Source organism: Pogona vitticeps, chromosome 5 (assembly GCF_051106095.1).
Source record: "Pogona vitticeps strain Pit_001003342236 chromosome 5, PviZW2.1, whole genome shotgun sequence".
Lineage (NCBI taxonomy): Eukaryota > Metazoa > Chordata > Lepidosauria > Squamata > Agamidae > Pogona > Pogona vitticeps.
This window is the reverse complement of record NC_135787.1, coordinates 143310408-143332510: the sequence shown is the minus strand read 5'-3', so window position 1 is coordinate 143332510 and position 22103 is coordinate 143310408. Positions and strand designations below refer to the sequence as shown.

Genomic DNA, 22103 nt, shown 5'->3' with positions numbered 1-22103 from the left:
ACAATATTATCTTAACTAAAATTGGTTACATACTAGGATCAAGAGACAAGATATATTAAATACTTGAGCTTAAATCCAGTTATTAGAGCTAACACTCAACAGAGTCAATGGGAGCTTGGTAAATCAGTATGTGTGTTTTAACTGGGATTATATTATATAACTAAAGATGTGTATTTATAACTCTCTAGTACACATGTGTGCCCCCAACCTGAATAGGGCTGATGAAGTTTACTTTTTCTGCATCTGGTCTTTATTTTGAAATTCAGGGGAGTGCATAGAGTTTTTTTTTTAAACAAAACTCAAACCTCCACTGGTGTCAGTGAATTTGCAGTCCCAGATCAGACCTTTTTGTGCTTATTACAGTAGGAAAAAATGAACTTTAGCTACATAATTAATATTGAAACAGAGATGTAATTTGACCATAGAAATGGGCAAAAAATATATCTGGATTGATTGGCAGATTAATCCTAGATCAACAAGGATTTCTGACCTGCAGCTGTTCAACAAAAGTAACAACAGAACAACTCCCCTTCCTAAACTGTAGTGCTGAAATCAGGGTGTTGATTCATATCCCAAAGGATATGGTGGTCTGTTCCACTCTGGTGTTAAAAATCAATCAATCAGTACTAGCTATAGGCTAGTTAGGGGACTCTGAAAAATTTTGTACAAAATACCTGTAGTAACATTTCTAAGATCTGACTAGAATCATATCCATCCCCCATCCTGTCAGACGACTCTTACTTGGAGAGTCATGGGACCAGAATATATATTACAGATAATCTATCATTACATCTGCAATGGTTAGTGTTTCAGAGCTGTGACTGAAGCAAACTTTTGTGACTGAGAAACGAAATTTACAAACAAAGCTTTGTTAAGCTTGTGGTTGTTGTCTCTACAAGAACCAATCATAACTAAAGACAAGGGGCATGTCTGTAGGTGGTGTTTTAGTGACACAGGAAGTTAGGGTGTGATGTTCAGGACCATGGGGAAGAGACATGCAAAAGCAAAGCACCGTGATTATGGTTTGCTGTAAAGCTGCTTTCTCATTTAGAACTTCAGACTACTACACTTCTGTAGAAAAAACAACATGGAAAGTTATTTCACAGTCTCAAAATACAGAACATCAAAAGTTTGAACAGTAATTTTGCAAAATACGCCATGATTCACAACTCGGAATGATTTGACATGGGATCAGCACTTCATGGGATCAGCACTTCACCCATCTGTTACTCTTTTCCCTTACTTCCAAGTAATGTATGCAGGTATTACCTCACTTCTGTTGACATATGGTTTTAAATGAGTTCAAACTAGTTAACAAATTTGTAACAACAAAAATGCCAAAATTACCCATAGCAAACCCACAGTAAAAACAAACAATACAACTTTGTGGAAGAGCTTAATGACTGTATATCCCAAGCCCACATTTACAATCTCAGTAAGAAATAGCCCTTAGTGGACACAGAATATCATTCTGCAGTACACTGGGGTGTGTCAGCACATATACTTAAAATTAGGTTCTCTGGAAGCAACATATATCAATTACGAAAGTACTACACTAAAAAAATTACACAGAGGTGTTCAACTGTTAGTTCACTTCCTTTCTGTCTACACTGTGGTCCTGCTCTGGGCTCCTCTTAAGACAGCTCTGTTTAGATTAAACAGACGTAAGTAATGTGTGACGCATAGTAAATGTCAGTAATGTTGTGAACTGCAGCAGCTGGAAAAGACTGTTAAAATCACACCACAGTTTCCATCAGGTGTTATGGTTTTGTCCCAACAGCAGCTACATTTTCACTTCTTCTATTCATTAAATAAGACTTTCAAACACAAAAACAAAACAATTGAGTTGTGAAAGCAACCTCAAATTGAAACCAGCATGAGAAGAGTGCATTGGAGCTCTCCACCAGTCTGAACTGTAATTAAGCAATGTATCATCATAGATGCTAACCAGTTAAGATCAACAAGTTTTTATATGTAATTGGGCCTCAAATTGGATATACCGTATATCCTAACTAGAAAGCAGATCTTACTGGTCCAAATTCCATTAAGCATTGGTATCAAAGCAATGCTTCACTTCCGTGCAGAAAGCTGGGGGGTAGAAAGAAACCTCACCTCAGAATAGGAAGGGTAGTCTGAGAGAGTGCATAGTTCCATGTTGTGTTCCTGATTGCTTAGGTAAAATTTTGCTATAGCTCAGTAATTTAAGTTTCTGGCTCCAAAGCAAGAGTTTGAGAGTTCAATTCTCCACATTTGGCAAACTAGCTTGCTTGTGTTTTGAAACTGGTTATTTGGGAAATACAGGGATTTTGTTTACATGCCTGAAGCCTCTGCCACTTAGCCATGCAAGATTTGCCTGCTTAAGGGGATAATATAGAAAAAGGAATATGCAATTTCTCTTAATGTTGTGATCTGATCCTTAAAGAAAACTGCTTTATAGAGTAAAAGCTGCTGCTTATACCCCCTGTTGCATAGACTAACAGGCAGTGGTGATGTGACCATCTAAGACTAAGTGATGTTATGTATAATTAAATTGCTTCTGACTTATGGTGACTATGAATTAATATCCTCCTGTCATTAATAGCCCTGCTCTGGTCTTACAAATGAAAAGCCATGGGTTCTTTTATTGATTCAACCAATCCCATATTAGGTCTTCCTCTTTTCCTCCCATTTTCAATTTTTCTTAGAGTTATTTTCTTTGCCAGTGAATCCTGCCTTCTCATGACAAGTTCAAAGTACTATAGCCTCTATTTTATTCGTTTTAGTTTCTATGAGAGTTCAGGCTTGGTTTGATCCAAAACCAAATTACTTGTACAGTGGTGCCTCGCGTAACGAGCGCACCGTTTAACGATGAATCCGCATAGCGATGTGGATTTTGCGATCGCTAATGCGATCGCATACCGATGTTTCTTCGCACTGCGATGGGGGAACAGCTGTTCAGTGGTTCCAAAATGGCTGCCGGAACACCCAAAATGGCCGCCGGAACACCCAAAATGGCCACCGAACCACCCAAAATGGCCACCAGAACACTCAAAATGGCTGCTGGACCACCCAAAATGGCCACCGGAACACTCAAAATGGCCGCCGGAACACTCAAAATGGCCGCCGGAACATGGGAAAACATCGCAGAAAGGAGAGTTTTGGGCCCATTTGGGGTTTTTTGATCCGTATAGCGATGTTTCCCCATAGCAAAGGTTAATCTGGAACGGATTAACCTCGCTATGCAGGGCACCACTGTATTTCTGGTAGTTCACTATGTCTATAAAACTCCTTCAGCATCACAATTCAAGTGTTGGCTTTCACATCCACAAATCATAATATGAATATCATAATATGAATTAACTTGTTTTGATCACCAGGGGCACATATTTACACTTGAGGTCTTTATAAGCTCCTTCACAGCTGCCTTTATGACTATACCTTCTTCTGACCCCTTGGCTACAACCATCAATTTTTTGCTTCTCTTTCATCTGAATCTAATTCGTTTTTTCTTTTAAATTATAGTTGTTTTCCAAAATTATATTGCTGTGGAATGGTACTGTTGATGGTTGGGATGCTGCCATGATTTGCCACATTATGGGCTAGTGCTACATATTCAGAATAGCAGTACGGACTGACTGCACTGTTTGACTCTAATATCTGTGCATTAAACAAATATCAAGTTTGGGCATTAGGTGGTTTATACCATACAATTACTTAGCTCCATTGTTACTATCTCTGTATCATCCTGTATTTTTGACAGCAGTAAGCAATAACTGGAGGTCAGACTTGACTAATACAGTGCTACTTAACTATCAAAGGGGTGGGCAATTAATTTCTATAGGGGGGGCACATGAAAAATCTGAACAGTGTTCGGGGGGCAAACCAACTTTACTTAAAAATAAAATGAAAAAGTGATGTTATGGTGGTTGTGGGTTTTTTGGGCTCTTTGGCCGTGTTCTGAAGGTTGTTCTTCCTAACGTTTCGTCAGTCTCTGTGGCTGGCATCTTCAGAGGACAGCACTCACAACAACCATTAGATCCCGGCTGTGAAAGCCTTCGCGAATACAGTGATGTTGTGACTGTTTTTATTTTAAACTTGTTAATCTTCACAAATACTACAGAGGTTATTTGCGGTATGTTGAAGATAAGTAACTGATCAACTTTAGACAAAAAGCTATAAATGGTTTTGATGTTCAAAACTGTCCGCGGGCCGGAAAGGACTGGCTCGCAAGCTGTATGTGGCCCTCGGGCTGCACTTTGCCCAGGTCTGGTCTCTCAGGTCTCTCAGCTGCAAGTCTCTTGCCAAATATTTTAGGTCACTGCTCGTGGCTGACCCTATGTCTTTCCTGAATACAAAGTATATCACATTGATATCTGGCAGAGCAGGTGCAGCAGCTCTTCTTTTTGGGTTGACAGGCCCTCTATGTTAATAGAGGTCTTGAAAAGCTTAGACCTGATAAGGGCCCTTTTGTTATCGACATTTATTTGCAAGCCATCATCAAAATCATATACATGCTCAATAGCATTCAGCTTAAATGAATTGGAAAAAAATATAACTGCAAAAATGGCAAGGTGTAGAACAGATAAATATACAGTCAGCAAAAACAAGACATGGAGCTGATTGTGGCTCTGATCATCAGCTTCTCATAGCAAAATTCAAGCTTAAACTGAAGAAAGTAGGAAAAACCACTGGGCTAGTCAGGTATAATCTAAACCAAATCCCTTATGAATATACAGTGGAAGTGAAGAACAGATTTAAGGAACTTGATCTGGTGGACAGAGTGCCAGAAGAACTATGGATGGAGGCTCGTAACATTGTACAGGAGGCAGCAACAAAAACCATCCCAAAGAAAAGGAAATGCAAGAAAGCAAAGTGGCTGTCCAAGGAGGCCTTACAAATAGCAGAGAAGAGCAGGGAGACAAAATGCAAGGGAGATAGGGAAAGTTACAGAAAATTGAATGCAGACTTCCAAAGAATAGCAAGGAGAAACAAGAGGGCCTACGTAAATGAACAGTGCAAAGAAATAGAGGAAAATAATAGAAAAGGAAAAACCAGAGATCTGTTAAAAATTGGAGATCTTAAAGGAACATTTTATGCAAAGATGGACATGATAAAGGACAAAAATGGTAGGGACCTCACAGAAGCAGAAGACATCAAGAAGAGGTGGCAAGAATACACAGAGGAATTATACCAGAAAGATATGGATATCCCGGACAACACAGATAGTGCGGTTGCTGACCTTGAGCCAGACATCCTGGAGAGTGAAGTCAAGTGGGCCTTAGAAAGCATGGCTAACAACAAGGCCAGTGGAGGTGATGGCATTCCAGTTGAACTATTTAAAATATTAAAAGATGATGCTGTTAAGGTGCTACACTCAATATGCCAGCAAGTTTGGAAAACTCAGCAGTGGCCAGAGGATTGGAAAAGATCAGTCTACATCCCAATTCCAAAGAAGGGCAGTGCCAAAGAATGCTTCAGCTACCGTACAATTGCACTCATTTCACACGCTAGTAAGGTTATGCTCAAAATCCTGCAAGGTAGGCTTCAGCAGTATGTGGACCGAGAACTCCCAGAAGTACAAGCTGGATTCCGAAGAGGCAGAGGAACTAGAGACCAAATTGCTAACATGCGCTGGATTATGGAGAAAGCCAGAGAGTTCCAGGAAAACATCTACTTCTGCTTCATTGACTATGCAAAAGCCTTTGACTGTGTGGACCACAACAAACTATGACAAGTTTCTAAAGAAATGGGAGTGCCTGACCACCTTATCTATCTTCTGAGAAATCTATATATGGGACCGGAAGCAACAGTTAGAAGTGGATATGGAACAAAGAACTATATTATTTGAAAGTCTGTCACCTGTGGAAAGACCAGAAAGACTTAATATCCCATTTAGTTATTTTCATAGTTCCCCAGCTGACACAGGGGGGTCTTCCCAATTCAAAGTAATAGACAACAACAGACAAGAAGTAGAGTGAGCCAGTCCACATTCATGTCAACACTTTACTAGAAAAAGCATCTTACAGCAGATATTTTTAATCAGATGTGTACATTCATACAGATGAATCAATATTAGCAAAAGAGGCTAAGTCCGAATACAGTACAGTGGTGCCTCGCTTAGCGAGTGCACTGTATAGCGATGTTTCCGTATAGCGATCCCTTTTTCGGGATCGCTATACGGAAACATACCCGATCTTCGCAATGGGGAAAACCCGCATTGTGAAGATCGGATATTGCGGCGGCCATTTTGGAGCCGCCGAACAGCTGTTCGGCGGCTCCAAAATGGCCGCCGGAAGCCCGGAAATGGCTGCCGGCAGCCGTTTTCACGCTCTGCCCTCGCTTAGCGAGGGCGCGAAAATGGCTGCCGGCAAGGGGAATCCTCGCTGAACGGGTAAGTAAGCAAGGTATTGGAACGCATTAAACTAAGTTTAATGTGTTTCAATACGTTTTCCCTACCTGTTTAGCGACGATTCCGCATAGCGAGGGTTAATCTGGAACGGATTAACCTCGCTATGCGGGGCACCACTGTACCTTTTTTCCCATTTAACATAAATGACAGCAAGGGCAACGTGGTTGTGGTGTTTCTCCTCCCCAGTGAGGTTATGCAGTTCCCCTTAGCCCTTGATATTTTCAGCAAGAAGCCACTTCTACCCATGTAGGCTCCCCCTGTACATTTTAAATCCCAATGTGACTTCCCTGGCAAGGCTATACAGTACACACACTACTTGGCTCCTTCATATATACACTGAGCCACAACTTTGGAAAAGTCTGCACAAGGCTCTAGAGTTTAATTTCTTTGTTCACTATCCACAGTAATACTGCCAAAGAACTATGGAACTTAGCAATGAGCTTCCTCCAATAAGCTTGAGATAAAATAAGTAGAAAGACAGCTCCATGTGTTAACTTCATACTTTCTTGTGAGAGATATGTAAAGCTGAAAAAGAGTGACTAGTTCAGAGTCACCTAGTGTGCTTTGTGGCTCAGTGAGAACACCAGCATGGATTTCCCAGACCCAATTCAACACTCTAATTACGTATTCTGTCACATTCTTAACATGGACCACATCCTTTGAACCTCCAAAATAAATTAGGTCAAACATGTTAATCAAGGGGAAATGTTATCTATTAAAAGCAGTAATTGTACATGCAATAGAAATTAATTAAGAAAAATGTTCCTAATAGACTGCTTTCTTAGATGTTAAAAAGTCTGATGACAGTGGAAGATACCTGAGGCTACAATTTTATTTATACTGTATTCACTTAGGATTTCACCATGAATAATGGAACTTATTTAGAAGTGAAGATGTATAAGATAAAATAAGTTTTACATTTTGTGTCTTCATCAGGGTTTCTTACCAGTATTGTACTCTATGTTGTACAAGTCCAGTATAACAATGTTTATATCTTGTTTCCATTTTTAAGTGACAAAAGGACAACATATATATACAATGCCTATTTTTAAAAAGCAGACTTCCAAGCATCACCTCAGTGAAAAGCAATTCCTGGTATGCTTTTCACTAGCTTTAAAAAACGAAGTACTGTATATTCTTAAAGACAGTGATTTCCCAACCACCCACAGGGAACTGAACTTAAACCTGCAAATGGTAAGCCAGCCTATATTGTTGCAAACTATTTGAGACAAGTTATTTTTAGTCAGACTGTTAAGAGGATTCAAATAAAGAAAAAAAAAACTTAAGTAATATAGTATACACAAAATGTATAGAATGTAGTCCTTTTTAACAACACAATGTTAAATTACAGCAAGTGAACAATCACTCTTTGTTCACTTACTGTAATTTAACATTCTTCTCACAAGGCAATGGATCTCCAGTGTAAGTATCTACTTCCTTTGTGTCAGCTGTTCATGTTATGCTTATTACTCCAGTTTCTTACAATACAATTCCTAAAGTTAGAAGTAGAAATGTAATTTCTATTACATGAACATTTTATTCCCAGACATTAAAGCTCAAAAACAGTATGTTTTCTCACACAAGAGCTTCTACAGTAAAGGAAAATTTCTTTCAGTCAAAGTTTCTGCTTTTATTAATGTAACTCCTAGTAATCAGGGTGACGAATGTACATTTATGTACATATGTTATAATCATTTGCATGATGAATATTGGGAATTAATTTATTTTTTGTTTCACTTTGAAGTTAAATGTTCAATTTCACATTCACGTTTCACAGACAATGTTTTCCTCAGTATTTCATCCCTGTATGAAGTTTCCAGATTTTGTAGTTAAAATTAATAAATTGAACCTTTCAGAAGAAATTGCAAGCCAGGCTCCACTTTTATTGTAAGGAAATAAATCTGTGTTATTCTTCATAACACAGAACATAACTTCATGATACTTTTACCAAAAAAAGCAAAGAAATTATCAAGGTTTCCTCAAAGCATACCATCTGGACTTTACAAATGGCTTTAGAATACATTACCACTGTGCACATAGAGAGTTTGTGAAATGAAAAAGAAAATGTCTGTTCCAGCCCACTATGCAGAAACAGAGCAAAAGTAGTAGCATTCTAAATGTGAACCTCTTTAATTAAAGAAAACTACCAAACTGTGGTATTAGACCAAGAAAGCAGCAAAATAGACTTTTATGCTTAGTCATATTCCAGCAGTTGTGGGAAACATGTGGCCCTCAAGATATGGTTGAGGGCCCTACAACAGCAGCAGTTCTACCCAACTTAGCCAATGGTACAGAGTAATTGCTGTTAAGTGTCAAGAAATATCTGAAGGGACACACATTTCTCAGTTCTGTTTTATAAAATCTGCTAAGAATATTCCCACCATTCTCAAGTCATGTTTATGAGGCCCGGCTGTTTCCACACCCTGTTGGTCCTCCAGACATGTTGGACTTCAGCTCCCAGAAGCACCAGTTAACGTGGTCAACTATTAAAGACTCTGGGACATGAAACCTAAAACATCTAGGAAGAACAATGAGTAAGAACCACTGTGTCTTATATGCCATACAGTCAGAACCAACTTATAACAACCCGAGTAGACATGGTCTAGAGGGGCGGGGTAAAAATCAAATAAATAAATAAATAAATAAATAAATAAATAAATAAATAAATAAATAAATAAACCCTATTAGGGTTTTCAATTTATTCTGATATTTAAGGTGTGGTTTTTCTAGTTCCACTTCTCCTATGAGTTTCCATGGCTAAGTGAGGATTCACACCTAGGTCTCTTGAGTCCCAGTCCATCACACTTTCAATTACATCACACTGGCTATCCAGTGAGAGCCACTACCCCATAATAAATCTCCAGTGTATTATTTTATGCTTCTCCCCCCACCATATTGGGAGTTACTGCATCACACTGGGATCACTGAAGCATGTTTGTACCTGCATCACTGAACGTAGAATGAGAAGCTATTACCCATGTGAAAGAAGAACATTTTGCAGCTCTTTCCAATATCACTGTCATCTGTCTCAGAAACTCGGATGAACAACAGAACGATTTTCTCCCACACAATGCAATGCAGTTAGAGTGCAGGATTGGATTTTGGAGATTCAGGTCCTAATCCCTGCTGAACCATGAAATTCACCAGATGATCCCCTGAGCCAGTCATTCCCTCTCAACTTGATTTAGTAGTCTAATAATATAGGGAGGACAGGCATGTATGCAGGCTTCACTGAAGAAAAGGTGAAACATTGGTATAGCATATTCATCTGCATCATAATAATACACTATACCACCACCACCAAGTAGCGGACTTTTACTAACTCCTAGCAGAGCACAGCAGACGAATAAAACAAGACAGATCCCAGAGAGCAAGCGACAAAAATAAGCGAACAGGGAGAGCTAACAGGAGTTTGACAGGAAAGGCCAAAAATATATATATATTTTCTGCATATAGTCTGTCACTATACTTGAAAGCCAAATCAGAATGATTCATTTTTGCTGGGTTTTCATTCACATCTGTATCACATCTGAAATCACAGTTAGTGCTTACACGGGGGTTGTGGGTTGTGGACAAGTTCACCCTTCATACTGATGGATGCAAGTTGCTTTCCAGCCCACAGCCCCCCTTCTTTCCTTCTCTCCTCTGTTCCCACCTCTGCCCATCTTTTCTTCCTCTGCTCTCACCTCTGCTGATCCTTTAATGGTTTGCTGTGAAGCCACTTTCTCAATTAAAGCTTCATCATAATTACCACATTTCTCAAAAGCATAGAAAAACAACATGGAATGGGACTTAACAGTCCAGAGTACAGAACATCAAAAATTTCAACAGTAATTTTGCAACAAACATCAGAATGGAATTTAAGAAATTGGAAACATTAGCATTTACTTTGTCCAGATTAAACATTTATAACGTATGGATAGGACATTGTCATCTATGTGTGGCTCAAGGGGCAGATGTATCATATTTGAGAGTGATAGGTTTAACAATAAGGGTAGGTGATCACTTTCTAATCTTTGTTCAACTGTGAATCCCTTAACTGAACTGGCTAAAGATGGGGAAATTAACACATAATCTACCACACTACTTCCTCTCCCTGAAATGAAAGCAAATTTTCCACAGTTATCAAACAAATCATTGCCATTAATAATATGAAGAGAAAGGCATACAGCCATCCAAGCCAAGCATAATCCACTTGGTCTTCAAGTCTTCTGATAGTTTATAATTCCTCAAGGTATAAAACTCTACTGGTAGCGCATCCAGAGTTTTGGAAAATATATCATTATTCGGCCAAATCCTTGCATTCAGATCTCCCATAAGTATCACATGTGCCTTATGTGCTAGGGATTCTAAATAAGTATATAGAACTCCAATTGGTCCCATATTTGGGTTGTTTGACCTTTGGAAGATGATGGGGGGGATATAAATGTTAATGGAAAAGTAAGTGTTTGCCCGGGTGACAAGTAGCCCTGCAACAACAGCTTTATCACAAGGTGGAAGCCATTTCACCCAAGCCCTCAAGGCGGTAGAAAACATTAAGGCCAACCCCGCCTTTTGCAGACCCTTCCCATTACTAAGAGCTGCGGGACTGTTAAACACTAAGTAACCATTCAAGGTGATGTAGTCTATACTCCAGATTTCTTGGACTGTGATTACAGTATATCATAAGATCTGAGATAACTGAGTATACCCAGGTCATTCAGTCTAGAGTCCCAGCCAGCTATGTTCCAAGAAAGGATTTTCAGATAACCAGCCCTTGAGGTTGGGGCTATCTTTTGGGTCCCTAACATAGCCTGTAGATGTAATACTGTAGAACAGAGCAAGTGGGTTGGCTGTGGCATCCAGGTAGGTTTTATAAGGTGGGGATTTAAAATATTTGCTGGCTCTCTGGGGTGTTTATTTGGTCAGTAGGTGAAGTTCCAGGTACATCTGTCTTCAGTGCTTCTATAGTCCCGGCGGGATTGGTATCAGTCTTTGTACTTAGCCTGGTAAAACTCCACAGGATGCCATACGAACTGCCTACCCTATCCCTAGCTGAGCAAGTGAAGCCCCAAGCCAGACTTAAAGCTGACGTCACTATAAAACGGCCAGCAGATGACATCCAGGGATCAACCGAGTGGCCGATGACCGCCAGTCGATGGAAAAGGTTGCGGAAGAAGGAGCCAGTGGTCAACAGAGGGACTCCTGAGTGCCAGCAGAGGTGTGTCCATTGGAAGGAGATGACAACATCCGGACCAGTCCACGGTGCGCCAGACTACTGTACTACGAAAAAATGAGAGACTTGGACTTTGCCAATTTTGCCTTTGCACCGGAGACTCAGATCGTGCCTCAAAAGCCCAATGACTGATGGGGGTGGATAACCCAAGCTGATATTATAAATGTTGTGTTTGTAAATGTGATGAAAAATTGAACTGATGGACAGAAATGTGAAGAACGATTCAAGGAGTTTTATTATTAACTGAAATGGACTATAATTCACTATTTATGTAAAAGTTTCACGATTGTGATTTCTGTATGGTTGAAAATGTTAAATGTAAATAATAAGGTAAAGTATATTGTTGAATAGAAGTGAAATGTTTAGAGTATAAGGTATAGTAATTGTTATGTTAAATGTGTTATAAGGCAAGTAAAGTTAAATGCAAGTGTGCCTGTTTGTTTAGGAGGAAAAACGTGTTTCCCCTCCCAAGCAAACATATTTAAGGGGGGAGGTCTGTAGCGTTCCCCTTTATTATGTCAATGGTTCATGTTTGTTATGTTAATTGTTCATGCATATTCATGTTGCTGAGAGGCAGAGCCGAGAGGGATATTATAAGAGGCGGAGCCTGACAGACAGTCAGTCAGAGTCAGAGAGAGAGTAGCATGGGAGAGTGGAGAAGAAGATAGAGTGTGAAATTTGGTGAAATCTGAGAGGTGATTGGAGTTAGGAGTGTATTATCAAATAGAAGATTGTTGTTAACAATAAATTTACCTAAAAAGATATTCATGAATCACTATCAATTTCTGTATTCAATAAAGCAAAGTTATATATAAAAGACTTTGAAGTGTGGACCTGAATCTTCATCTTCCTGAAGTAATGGTGATTTAGAGATCACCTGGTGGCAGCAGTGTTAAAGGGGGGGGGGGGTTGTTTGCCTGAGTGTGCTCTGCGTCTTACACTAGTAAGATCTCTCAGGTTGTCAGATACAAGAAGCAGGACACTTTTAGAGACAGCCTTGCCTCTATGGAACTCCCTCCTGATGTGACTGCACTGTTTGCTTTTAATGTGTGATAAAAAAACCTGATTGACTGAATAAGACTGTTTGTTATAAAATTCAGTGGGTCCAGGGACTACACGAAAGTGGACCAATTCCATTTTTGAAAAATTAGTATTTTTGGTGTGAAATGCTGTTCGGGCCCCACACAAACTTTTTAAAGAATTGTTCACTATTTCTGGAGGCTTCTTAGAGCAGTCTTGACACACATGGCTCCAGCCACATTTTGCTCAGCCTTGACTTAAACCAAAGAAGAAATATGTTTAAAAGTCAGGATTGTATACCTTATAAAGTTGAACTTGTAAGAAAAATGTCTACCTTATACATTAAGAGAAGGCATACATACCAGTGAGGTAACGTGATGTGGGGCTCAAACGAGAACTGAGTAATAATTGGTTAGGGAGAGGAAACAGTTTTTTTTAAAAAAAAAACCCAGTCAGCTTATTAAAAATTGACAGCAACGTATTGAAGGCAGCATACTCATTTGGACGCCCTTTTGGTTTAATTCCAGAGAAGAAGCCTTGTCAGTTTATCTCAGAATATTTGCAAGTTAAAAAAGGGTGGGGCAGGGAGACAAGAGAAAACAAGACAAAGTATTTTTGGCATTTTAAATACTAACATTTCTATGGCTAAAATCCTACTACACAACTTTATGCCACACAACTGGAGTCTGAAACCATGGTTCCTCCCTTCCAAATTAAAAGTTTCTAGTTCTCTGATCCAAAGTTTCAGAGGCTCCCTTCAGATCCTTTAGTTTTAACTGGATAATAAGACTGCTGGTCCTCATTCTTAAAACGCCATTCTAACAGGCCAAAACAGAAAATGGCTACTAGGACAACTGAAGGTGTGCCATGTCTATGACCTGTCCCACAACCTAGAGATGCTAGAAATTACTTGGAATTTCCCTCATCTTGGCCAACTTTTGCCACCACTGGAGTTGAATGCTTGGTCTGCAGAAAGTTTGGACCTCTTCTCCACTTCTTTTCTGACTTTTTCGACAGCAGTTCTGCCAGGAGAAAACTGTTTTGGCAGATCTGCACAATCAGCTGGCAAAATGAAATTTCTGCTGGCAGAAGAGCATTCCTTCCTAAATTCCTATAGCCACTTCACTTCATCTTTGAGACAAGATTGTGATGTCAAGCTGTAGTTTCAATTGTTGCTGTTTATTGCACGTTTGGAGCAAATTCTTTTATTTAGTTTTAAACTGTTCTATCACTGTATCACAAATCCTAAAGAATTATAGGAAAGTAGCTTCTGTTTCCTTGTAGAAATAATAGCTTTATCACTGGAACACATGCTGTGTCAGAAAAAATAATTGTATTAAACAATGAAAAAAATTCAAGAAACAGTAGTCATGTTAGTCTGTTGAAGCAAAAACAATAGGAGAATCTCATAGCACCCTAAAGACTAACGGGTTTTATTGGACAAAAGGTTTTTTTAGAAATAGAAAGCCTCTGTTGTTCATATAAAACAAAAAACCAACCAGGTTTTCTACCATCACTACTATGATCCTAGTTGATGAAAGTCAAGCTGCTTGCTATACTATGTATTTCCCCTCTGTTGGAATTAAATGAGCTTTTGGAATATCTGTTTTTTTAGAACCCCAGACACCAATATTTCTTACAAACATGTTTGTGTGTTTTAAAATGACATTTAGGTTAACCACCTAGAGAGAATTCTACAACTTTTTCTGGCATGCACGTATACATAGACATGTTCAATGACAAATCACTCATTTCCTGATGAATTGGTTGCTCAGTCCTCATGTCCATGAAACAGCTTTGTCCTCCAGCAAGAAAAACAAGTTTTTAAATCAGCCAATATTCCCAAAGTCCATCTCCCTCAGCCCTGTATCATTCAAAATATAATGCATAATGGACATGGTTTCCTTGCAGTCACCTTAACATGAAAGAGTAAAATTAAAGAGAGATTTGAACCCAAAGAAAGAATAGAAGTACTGCCATGCTCAATAACAGCACTATTTAGAACCATCTCAGATTTCAAAATGCCTTAAATACTGACCTGTTACAGACTGCTTGAAGTCAAGACTGCATGTGAACTGATAAATCACTCTTTTGAGAGTAACATGAAAATTGCACATTGAACATAATGGTTATACTGTAAATGTAAACATACCTGAATTGGAGTCAAACTTTGTCTCTGATCTAAAAGAGAGAGAAAGAGAGAAAAGGGGGGAATTTTTTAATTTTAAAATACTATTTATATCATGGGAAACCAATGACTGAACTGCAAGCAGAGAACATTATCTCTCTGTATTAATGTGTCCTGCCTACAAATACATTTGATACTAAACACTTTTTAAGTGCATTTTTCACATTAGCAACTTTTATTCATAATCATTTAAATTTATAAAGCTAGTAAAAGTGGCAGAAAATCCTGCAAGAAAAATAAAAATACAAAACAATCCCTCTTAATTATGTATAATTTATAGTTAATTTTAAAAAGTTTACTTTCTATTTATTCATTATAGTATAATTTTGAAGAGTATTTCTTTCAACAGAATTGTTGGCTTTATCAATGGGATTATTTTTATAACATGCACATCCCAAAATGTTTGTTTCCCTTAAAGAGGTAGGAAATCCAACCTCCTGAATTCTTATTGAACAAGAGAAGAGTTCATGCAAACCATACTAGTACCACCAATTGTGTCTTTAATGTGGTATTTAAAGAGTTTAGCATAACACCAATGAACTCAGTAGGCTATACACCTAGTAATGAGGGGGAGGGGGGAAGAAACGGAAAATTAGCCTTTGTGGGAACATCATGTTTCAGATATACGTTAATAATAGTTTTAAATTCAGAAGTCTTTGAAGCTCTCAGTTCAGCTGTGGGAAAACCTAAGTTGGGTAATTACTTTTGAGATGCGGCTGAAGTGCTGTCAAGCAGAATTAACCCTATGACTAGGCGTATCTGAACAAACAGCTAGGAGAGGCATTGTCTACATCTAACTCTCAAACCAATTAGCAGGCATGCTCCAGCCAGCCTTATATCACAAATTAACAACCTCTGTGCCTGGATGTATATTATATATATTCACAGCTGCCACAGCAAGATACAAGAATGGATCAGCAGGAGCCTTCATAAAAGATGTTACTTTAGTATGGGTACTTTTGAGTGAAATGCACCCAAACTGGGTGCAAAATGGAAGGATCATTCACGAGAAGATGTTCATGTGCTTTGAGAAGGTGCATGCATTTTTCACTAACCATGTATGACAAAGTGTTATTAGGTTGAACAGAAAAAAATAAAATTAGTACATATAATGTAGAACTATATAAAGAATTCTAGTAATCTTAAACAGTAACTGGAATATTGGATGGAGATGGCTTAAGTCAGAAGCCAAGGGAAAGGAGCCATCAGGAATGAAAGAGCAAATATAAAGAAAATATATTCTTTGTTCTGCAACTATTTTTCAAAGGGATGCCCTACCTATGATAAAGAAAAAGGGCAGGGAACAAAAGCAAATATCTTTCAGTCAGGAACACATTCTAACTGTGCTCTATCCAACATCACTAGTCAAAGAGTTGATCTCCATTACAAGAGAACACCCTTATAGTGTCAAACACAGGCACAGATGAGTGGGTGAGGAGATAGATAGCATGGCATGTGGCTAGAAATCTAGCCATGCTAGTTAAGGGATACTAGAACTGCAGTCCAAAAAAAGTAAAGTACCCAATTTCTGGAAAAGGGGAGTAGAATCTGAATCCAGTGATGGGAGTCTGAATGCAAAATGGGGCAAAATGGAACACCACAGAGGCCAGACCTTAGTATCATTAATAGGTTCATAGTCTCTAATTCCAGCACCGTCATGTACACACATGACCTATGAGATCCCAGTTATACTACCCTCAGAAATAATATTATGACTGTAGTCCTACAGACACTTAACCACTGAATTCAATAGGCCATGTTTCTGAACAGATATGCAGAGGCTTGTGCTTAGTCATGTATTCACTTGTGAACTACTATTTATTTATTTATTTATTTATTTATTTATTTATTTATTTATTTATTTATTTATTTATTTATCTATTTATCTATTTATCTATTTATCTATTTATCTATTTATCTATCTATTTATTTATTTATTTGATTTGATTTTTACCCCACCCCTCTAGACCATGTCTACTCGGCGCGGCTTACAAAATAAAACAAAACTGTATAAAAACATATAAAATCATAAAATTACAAATTTCACTTTAAAACAATTAATTTAAAGAGAGGATTACCAAGATAGAATAGCAAAGAAAAAAGAGAGAGAAAGACTTAATTGACTGGAGGGAAGGCTACTACTACAATCAAGGTATTATTTATATGACCACTTCTTTCTCATGTGCTGTTTTACTTACATACTTATTCTATTCATAAAAGCATTCTTTAAGAAGGGAGGAGCCTTTTTCTCTATCATGGGTCACTTGCTAATGGGATAGGGGAGATCAACTGGTGGCCTCCCATGATTAAAGAAAAAGAAAGAGAATGCCTTTGGGAGTATTAATCAACAGGCAGTCAACTGTTGTCTAGCTTTCTTCTTCAAAAAGAAAGTGTGTACAGTAAGCTGTCAGTTTCTACCTGGCCCAATCCATACCTTCTCACCTCTTTTCAGGGTAAAGGTTGCCCAAGGTTAGGAAATCTCCCACCTGGACTGGGCCACTTCATAGACAATTTCATCGAAGTTCTTGAAAAGCATTTCTCCTTAGGTAGGACGGTAATACATGTTTCTCTACCCCTGCTTTGATGCCTTTGGGTTTGAGCCAATGGTGCCCTTTTTGTTTCCATAACATATACTTTAAAAGAAATAATTATTATTATCCTCTCTGCACAGACAGTTATCAGGGTTTTCTGTCACAATTTTCTTCTTGAATAGGTGTGTTTGCAAAAACAGACCTCCCAGCATAACGATGTAGTAATATGGAAACAAAAAAGATACTAGTATTTGTCACCCCAAAAAGATACCTTTTCTAAGTTCTGCAGCAATGAAGGATGCCAGAGATCAGACATGGAATTCTCAAAATAGAGTAAAATATCAGTGGTTAACTAATGGGAGACAGCAACCTAAATTCTATGGAGGCGGTGGATTCCAGAACACATGGAACCAATGCAGGGTCTAGGAAATTTTGGCTTATGAAATAAGGCACAGCCTTACTTTACTGTTTTTATTAAAATATGACCAGCCATTTTATCAGTGAATTATAACATGAGTAAGCTTCGATTGCAGAATGTTATTGATAAATGGCTAAGTTCTGTCTAACGATTTTTCTTTCAAGCTATTTTTCAGGAAGACAGAGGGCCAAACTGTAGCACATTTTTTTGGTAGCATACTAAATTAATATACTGTAATTCAAAAGCCAGAATAGAGTTCATTAAAATATTATGCTTGCCTTGATTTACAGAATACAAAATGATTAAGTACAAGACATGGCTTAGATTTTGAAAAAAAAAAAAACCTCTTTCTCCATCTGGAGGACTCGGGCCCCTGTAAAGCATCTTCTAGGAGTGAGTGGCCCCTGCTGAATAATGGAGAGCTGAAGGTGTCTTCCCCCAAACTTTCTACCTACTCTCTGTCCATTAAGTAATATGTACTGTATGTGATGATGATATTATTGCTTACACACTCTTTCTCATGGTAAACTTCACTTGCTCGTAAATTTCACAGCTCTCAAGGTACTTCTTAAACCTGCTATGCATTGTAAAGGGTGTTTGCTAAGAAGAGATGCCAAGAAAGAAATATACTTAGGTCACATATAGTACTGACGCAGGTATACCTCTGGCCTACCAAAGCAATGTCTGCTTTACAGAGTTTTCTAGCAAGCAGGATATGCGACACAAATTACATAGCTGTGCACTGGTCTTCTTACAATGTGCACTGCATTTCTGGCTTTACTGCAAAAATTACATTGCAAGGCATAATTATCACTTTTCTATAGTGTCCACTAATTAAGAATGCAAGACTTGAAGGAATTCAACTAGCAGACCAAACAACAAACATGCTTTTGTTTGTTTGCTTTCAATTAAGCTCGGCAACAATAACTGTAATTAGTAACAAATTTTAATCAGACCAGAAATATTGTTAACACAGAATTGTTGTAGGGATGAACAGGGAGAGGGGAACAATTAAAAGCTGTCAGGTATGCTGCTGGTGCATACAAATAAAACATGGGAACCATGCTAAGTTACCATGTACTTTGCTAATGCATACAAACAGAAAAAATAAAAATTTGCCATATGGTACAGGTTACTGGTGATATTCTCAGCAAATTGCAGCCATTCTTTGAGAGTAAAAAGGACATTCTTCTATTTAAAAAAAACCACTGGAGTCACCCAGGGCAGTGCTTGCACTAATGGGGTGGTATATAATTAAAGGAAGGAAGGAAGGAAGGAAGGAAGGAAGGAAGGAAGGAAGGAAGGAAGGAAGGAAGGAAGGAATCATAAGAGAAAATAAAAAGTACAGTTGCCCATCAGAGATAGAGATGAAAAATTCTATTATTACTAGAAAATATTCTAGATCAACTTTGTTCCCTCTAATTTAAACTTTAATCACAACCTAATTCAACTTAATAGGACATGATATCCGGATAAGAAATTAAAGGGGCCATACCACACTCCTAAGACAGGTAACAGTACAGTTAGTCCTTCCAAAAGAAAGATATTATTTCTGTATTGCTATCTGAAATCATTTCTGGAAGTCTAAGATTCACAGCAAGTGTAAGCTCAACAATTTATATCTGTCATCTCCTCTTGTTTTCTTCACATCTTAACTTTCCTTACGTTGGCATCCAGCTAAAATACCAGAATGCTATGGAAAATAACATAGCAACTCTGTCTTATCCTCACCAGCAATCACCTCTTTTTCAAATTAGTTGCATGGCTGAGTGAGAGCTTGAACCAAGCTTCCTAAGTTGATGCCCAATACTTTAAAATCTCATTGGCATTTGAATGCTGTTTTCAAATGGTAATATACATATTATGACTTTTGCTTCAGTGTTATTTTCAGTCGTGTCCAGAAAAACAGTCTTATGACACCATTAAAACTGACAGATTTATTTTTAATCTAGCAAGATGTCTACACTAATTGCTTAAGGCCAGTGGTAATTATGTTACTGTTATTTTCTACATTCAGTTCACTCTGAACCCCCTTCCCATCATGTACACAATGTATATGCACCTAAATCTCTAATATTATAATACACTATATTGTAACACTACACTATTATACATTGGCTAAAATCCTGTTGTGTAGCTTCACATGAGCAAATTGCTACTAATTAAAGGCAATTTTAGGGATGTGCACAACTTTGCTCCCCAAAAATCACCAAAGGAACCTTTCATCAGTAGTGATTTGTTGCTGCTGCTGATATCATCACCATTGTGCATGAGCAGCTCTACAGCAGGCATTCAGCCAGTACATTATTACACGCACGTGCAGGAGGGAATTGTAATTCTACAAATCTTATGATTAAAAATATACTGTTTGTATTAAAAGTGCCATGAGAATCTGTTCTGAAACAGATCAGACTAGTAACTGTAAGGTACTTTAGTACATTGCTATAAATTATGGCAAGTGATTCAAGGAAAATTGCATTAGGAAATGAAGTATAGAAGGATTGCAAGAGGGAATCATACAGCACCTAAAAGAAGACTGCAGGGAAAGCCAGTGAGATGACCATATGTACCTTAATAATATATATATTAATAATATATGTGGGGAAATTTCAGAGAAAGAGAAAGGGAATATACAAATGCTGATTCCTTAAATAGAACATATATGGATTCACAGTAGATATCCATGATGAGAAGCTCCCAGATAAAAGTTTTGAATTAATGTAAAAACCACCACTCAAAACAAAAACAAAATCTGGGACAGCAGCTAATTCATTAAACAGTTCTGAAAGATTTAAAATTTTATTCTTTAGAGAGATGCTGCATGTTCCTGTAAGTTGCCCTAATGATGCTCTATAGCAGGCTAGAGTATCACCAGGACAATTTACATGAAGAGGTGGGTCAGAGGACCTGCCCTCTGACTACCGCAGGCTGGAGCATCACCATGAAAGGCCCTCTGATGTGCTGTCTTTGAAGATAGTGATGGTGGCAGCAGCAGGTAGGCCAGCGGGGACCACAGGGACTTGACAACACAACTCAGACAAATGGATCCAAGTCGCAGGTTGAGTTGCAAGTTGTAAGTCCCCATTCCTCATGGACACATGTATCATGTCTGATTTGGTTCTGAACTGCTAGATGACAACCCTCAAACTATGCAGGTGGAAAAAAGGAGGGGTAAGGCAATTGTGTCTCTTTTTCTCCTCCATTTACTTCCATAGTGCTAAAACTGCTTTCTCTAATCTAGTATTCTCCAGAGGTGCTTGACTGCACCTCCAATAACCTCCAGCAAGCATGGCCTAACACATGCACCCCATGTTCATGTTTGTGGCCTCTGCCACCCAAATAAATTTTTTAATGTGTTGCTGAAATTCAGCGATGTGGTGGCAGTAACCTCCCTTATTTTCATTCAAAAACAAGGTATGGAGAAATGCAAAGGAGAAATCACTGTTCTGGATACCTATCATAAGTGGGGTTTTTTTTCCTTTAAGGCAAGACATGCACATCTTGTGCATCTTGCTTTATTCTCACTGCTCTCCCACAAAATAATGGCAGTAGGATGATGCAGCACCATGAGGCTCCAAGGAAATGAAACTGGTCCCCAGATCTACTGAAGCAATATCCCTGAGTGAGAGCAAGTAGACTATATTAGTAGTAGGTTGTACATTAGTTACAGCAGTTTAGATCACAAAGGTGTGAGGCAAAATAAAATAATCAATTTTATCTTACATCAGTGGTTTCCCAACCTTGGGTCCCCAGATGTTCCTGGACTAGAACTCCCAGAAGCATTCACCACTTAGTTGTGCTACCCACAGTTTGTAGTCCAGGACCATATGGGGACCATCAAGATTAGAAACCACTGTCTTACACAGATCATATGTAACACTTAACAACTAAGAAGAATAATTATTTTAACCACTTTGTTTCATATCTATTGAATGTACTCACTTGAACAAAGGAGTCCCACAAACAACACATTTGTATATTCCATGAGATTTGTGATATGTATATTCTCCTTCAAAGGCACTAGAGACAGACAAGTGTGATAAAGAGAGAGAGATTGTGAACAACTATTAGCTCTGACAATTAGTGAATTCCAATAGCATTAACACTGAAATAATTCTGTATGTTCTAGTTGTATATTTTCTCCAATAACTAGCACATCATAATTTACGCATTATTGCCCTTCACTGAAAAATTTATTAAATTCTGAACAGTAACATAGAAGTCTCCTACATTGGACAAGAAGCTATTGTTCTGACCTCAAAACACAGGACCATTTGCTAGTTACTAGACATTTTCAGTTCAGTGTTTTAATTTGCACCTGAGTACAAATGTCATTTTAAAAT

The 22103-nt window shown here is 38.2% G+C and overlaps 1 protein-coding gene across 5 annotated transcripts in view; it reads right to left on the bottom strand.

Annotated features, from left to right (window-relative positions):
• MSRB3 (methionine sulfoxide reductase B3) overlaps positions 1-22103 on the bottom strand; it is a 95120-nt gene that overhangs the window by 29183 nt on the left and 43834 nt on the right. For all 5 annotated transcript variants that reach the window (XM_078376898.1, XM_020786047.3, XM_020786046.3 and 2 more), the window contains 2 exons: positions 21703-21780; positions 14776-14804 (listed from right to left, as the gene is read on the bottom strand). In XM_078376898.1, coding sequence (XP_078233024.1) covers positions 14776-14804; positions 21703-21780 — 107 coding nt within the window. The remainder of the gene's footprint in view (positions 1-14775; positions 14805-21702; positions 21781-22103) is intronic.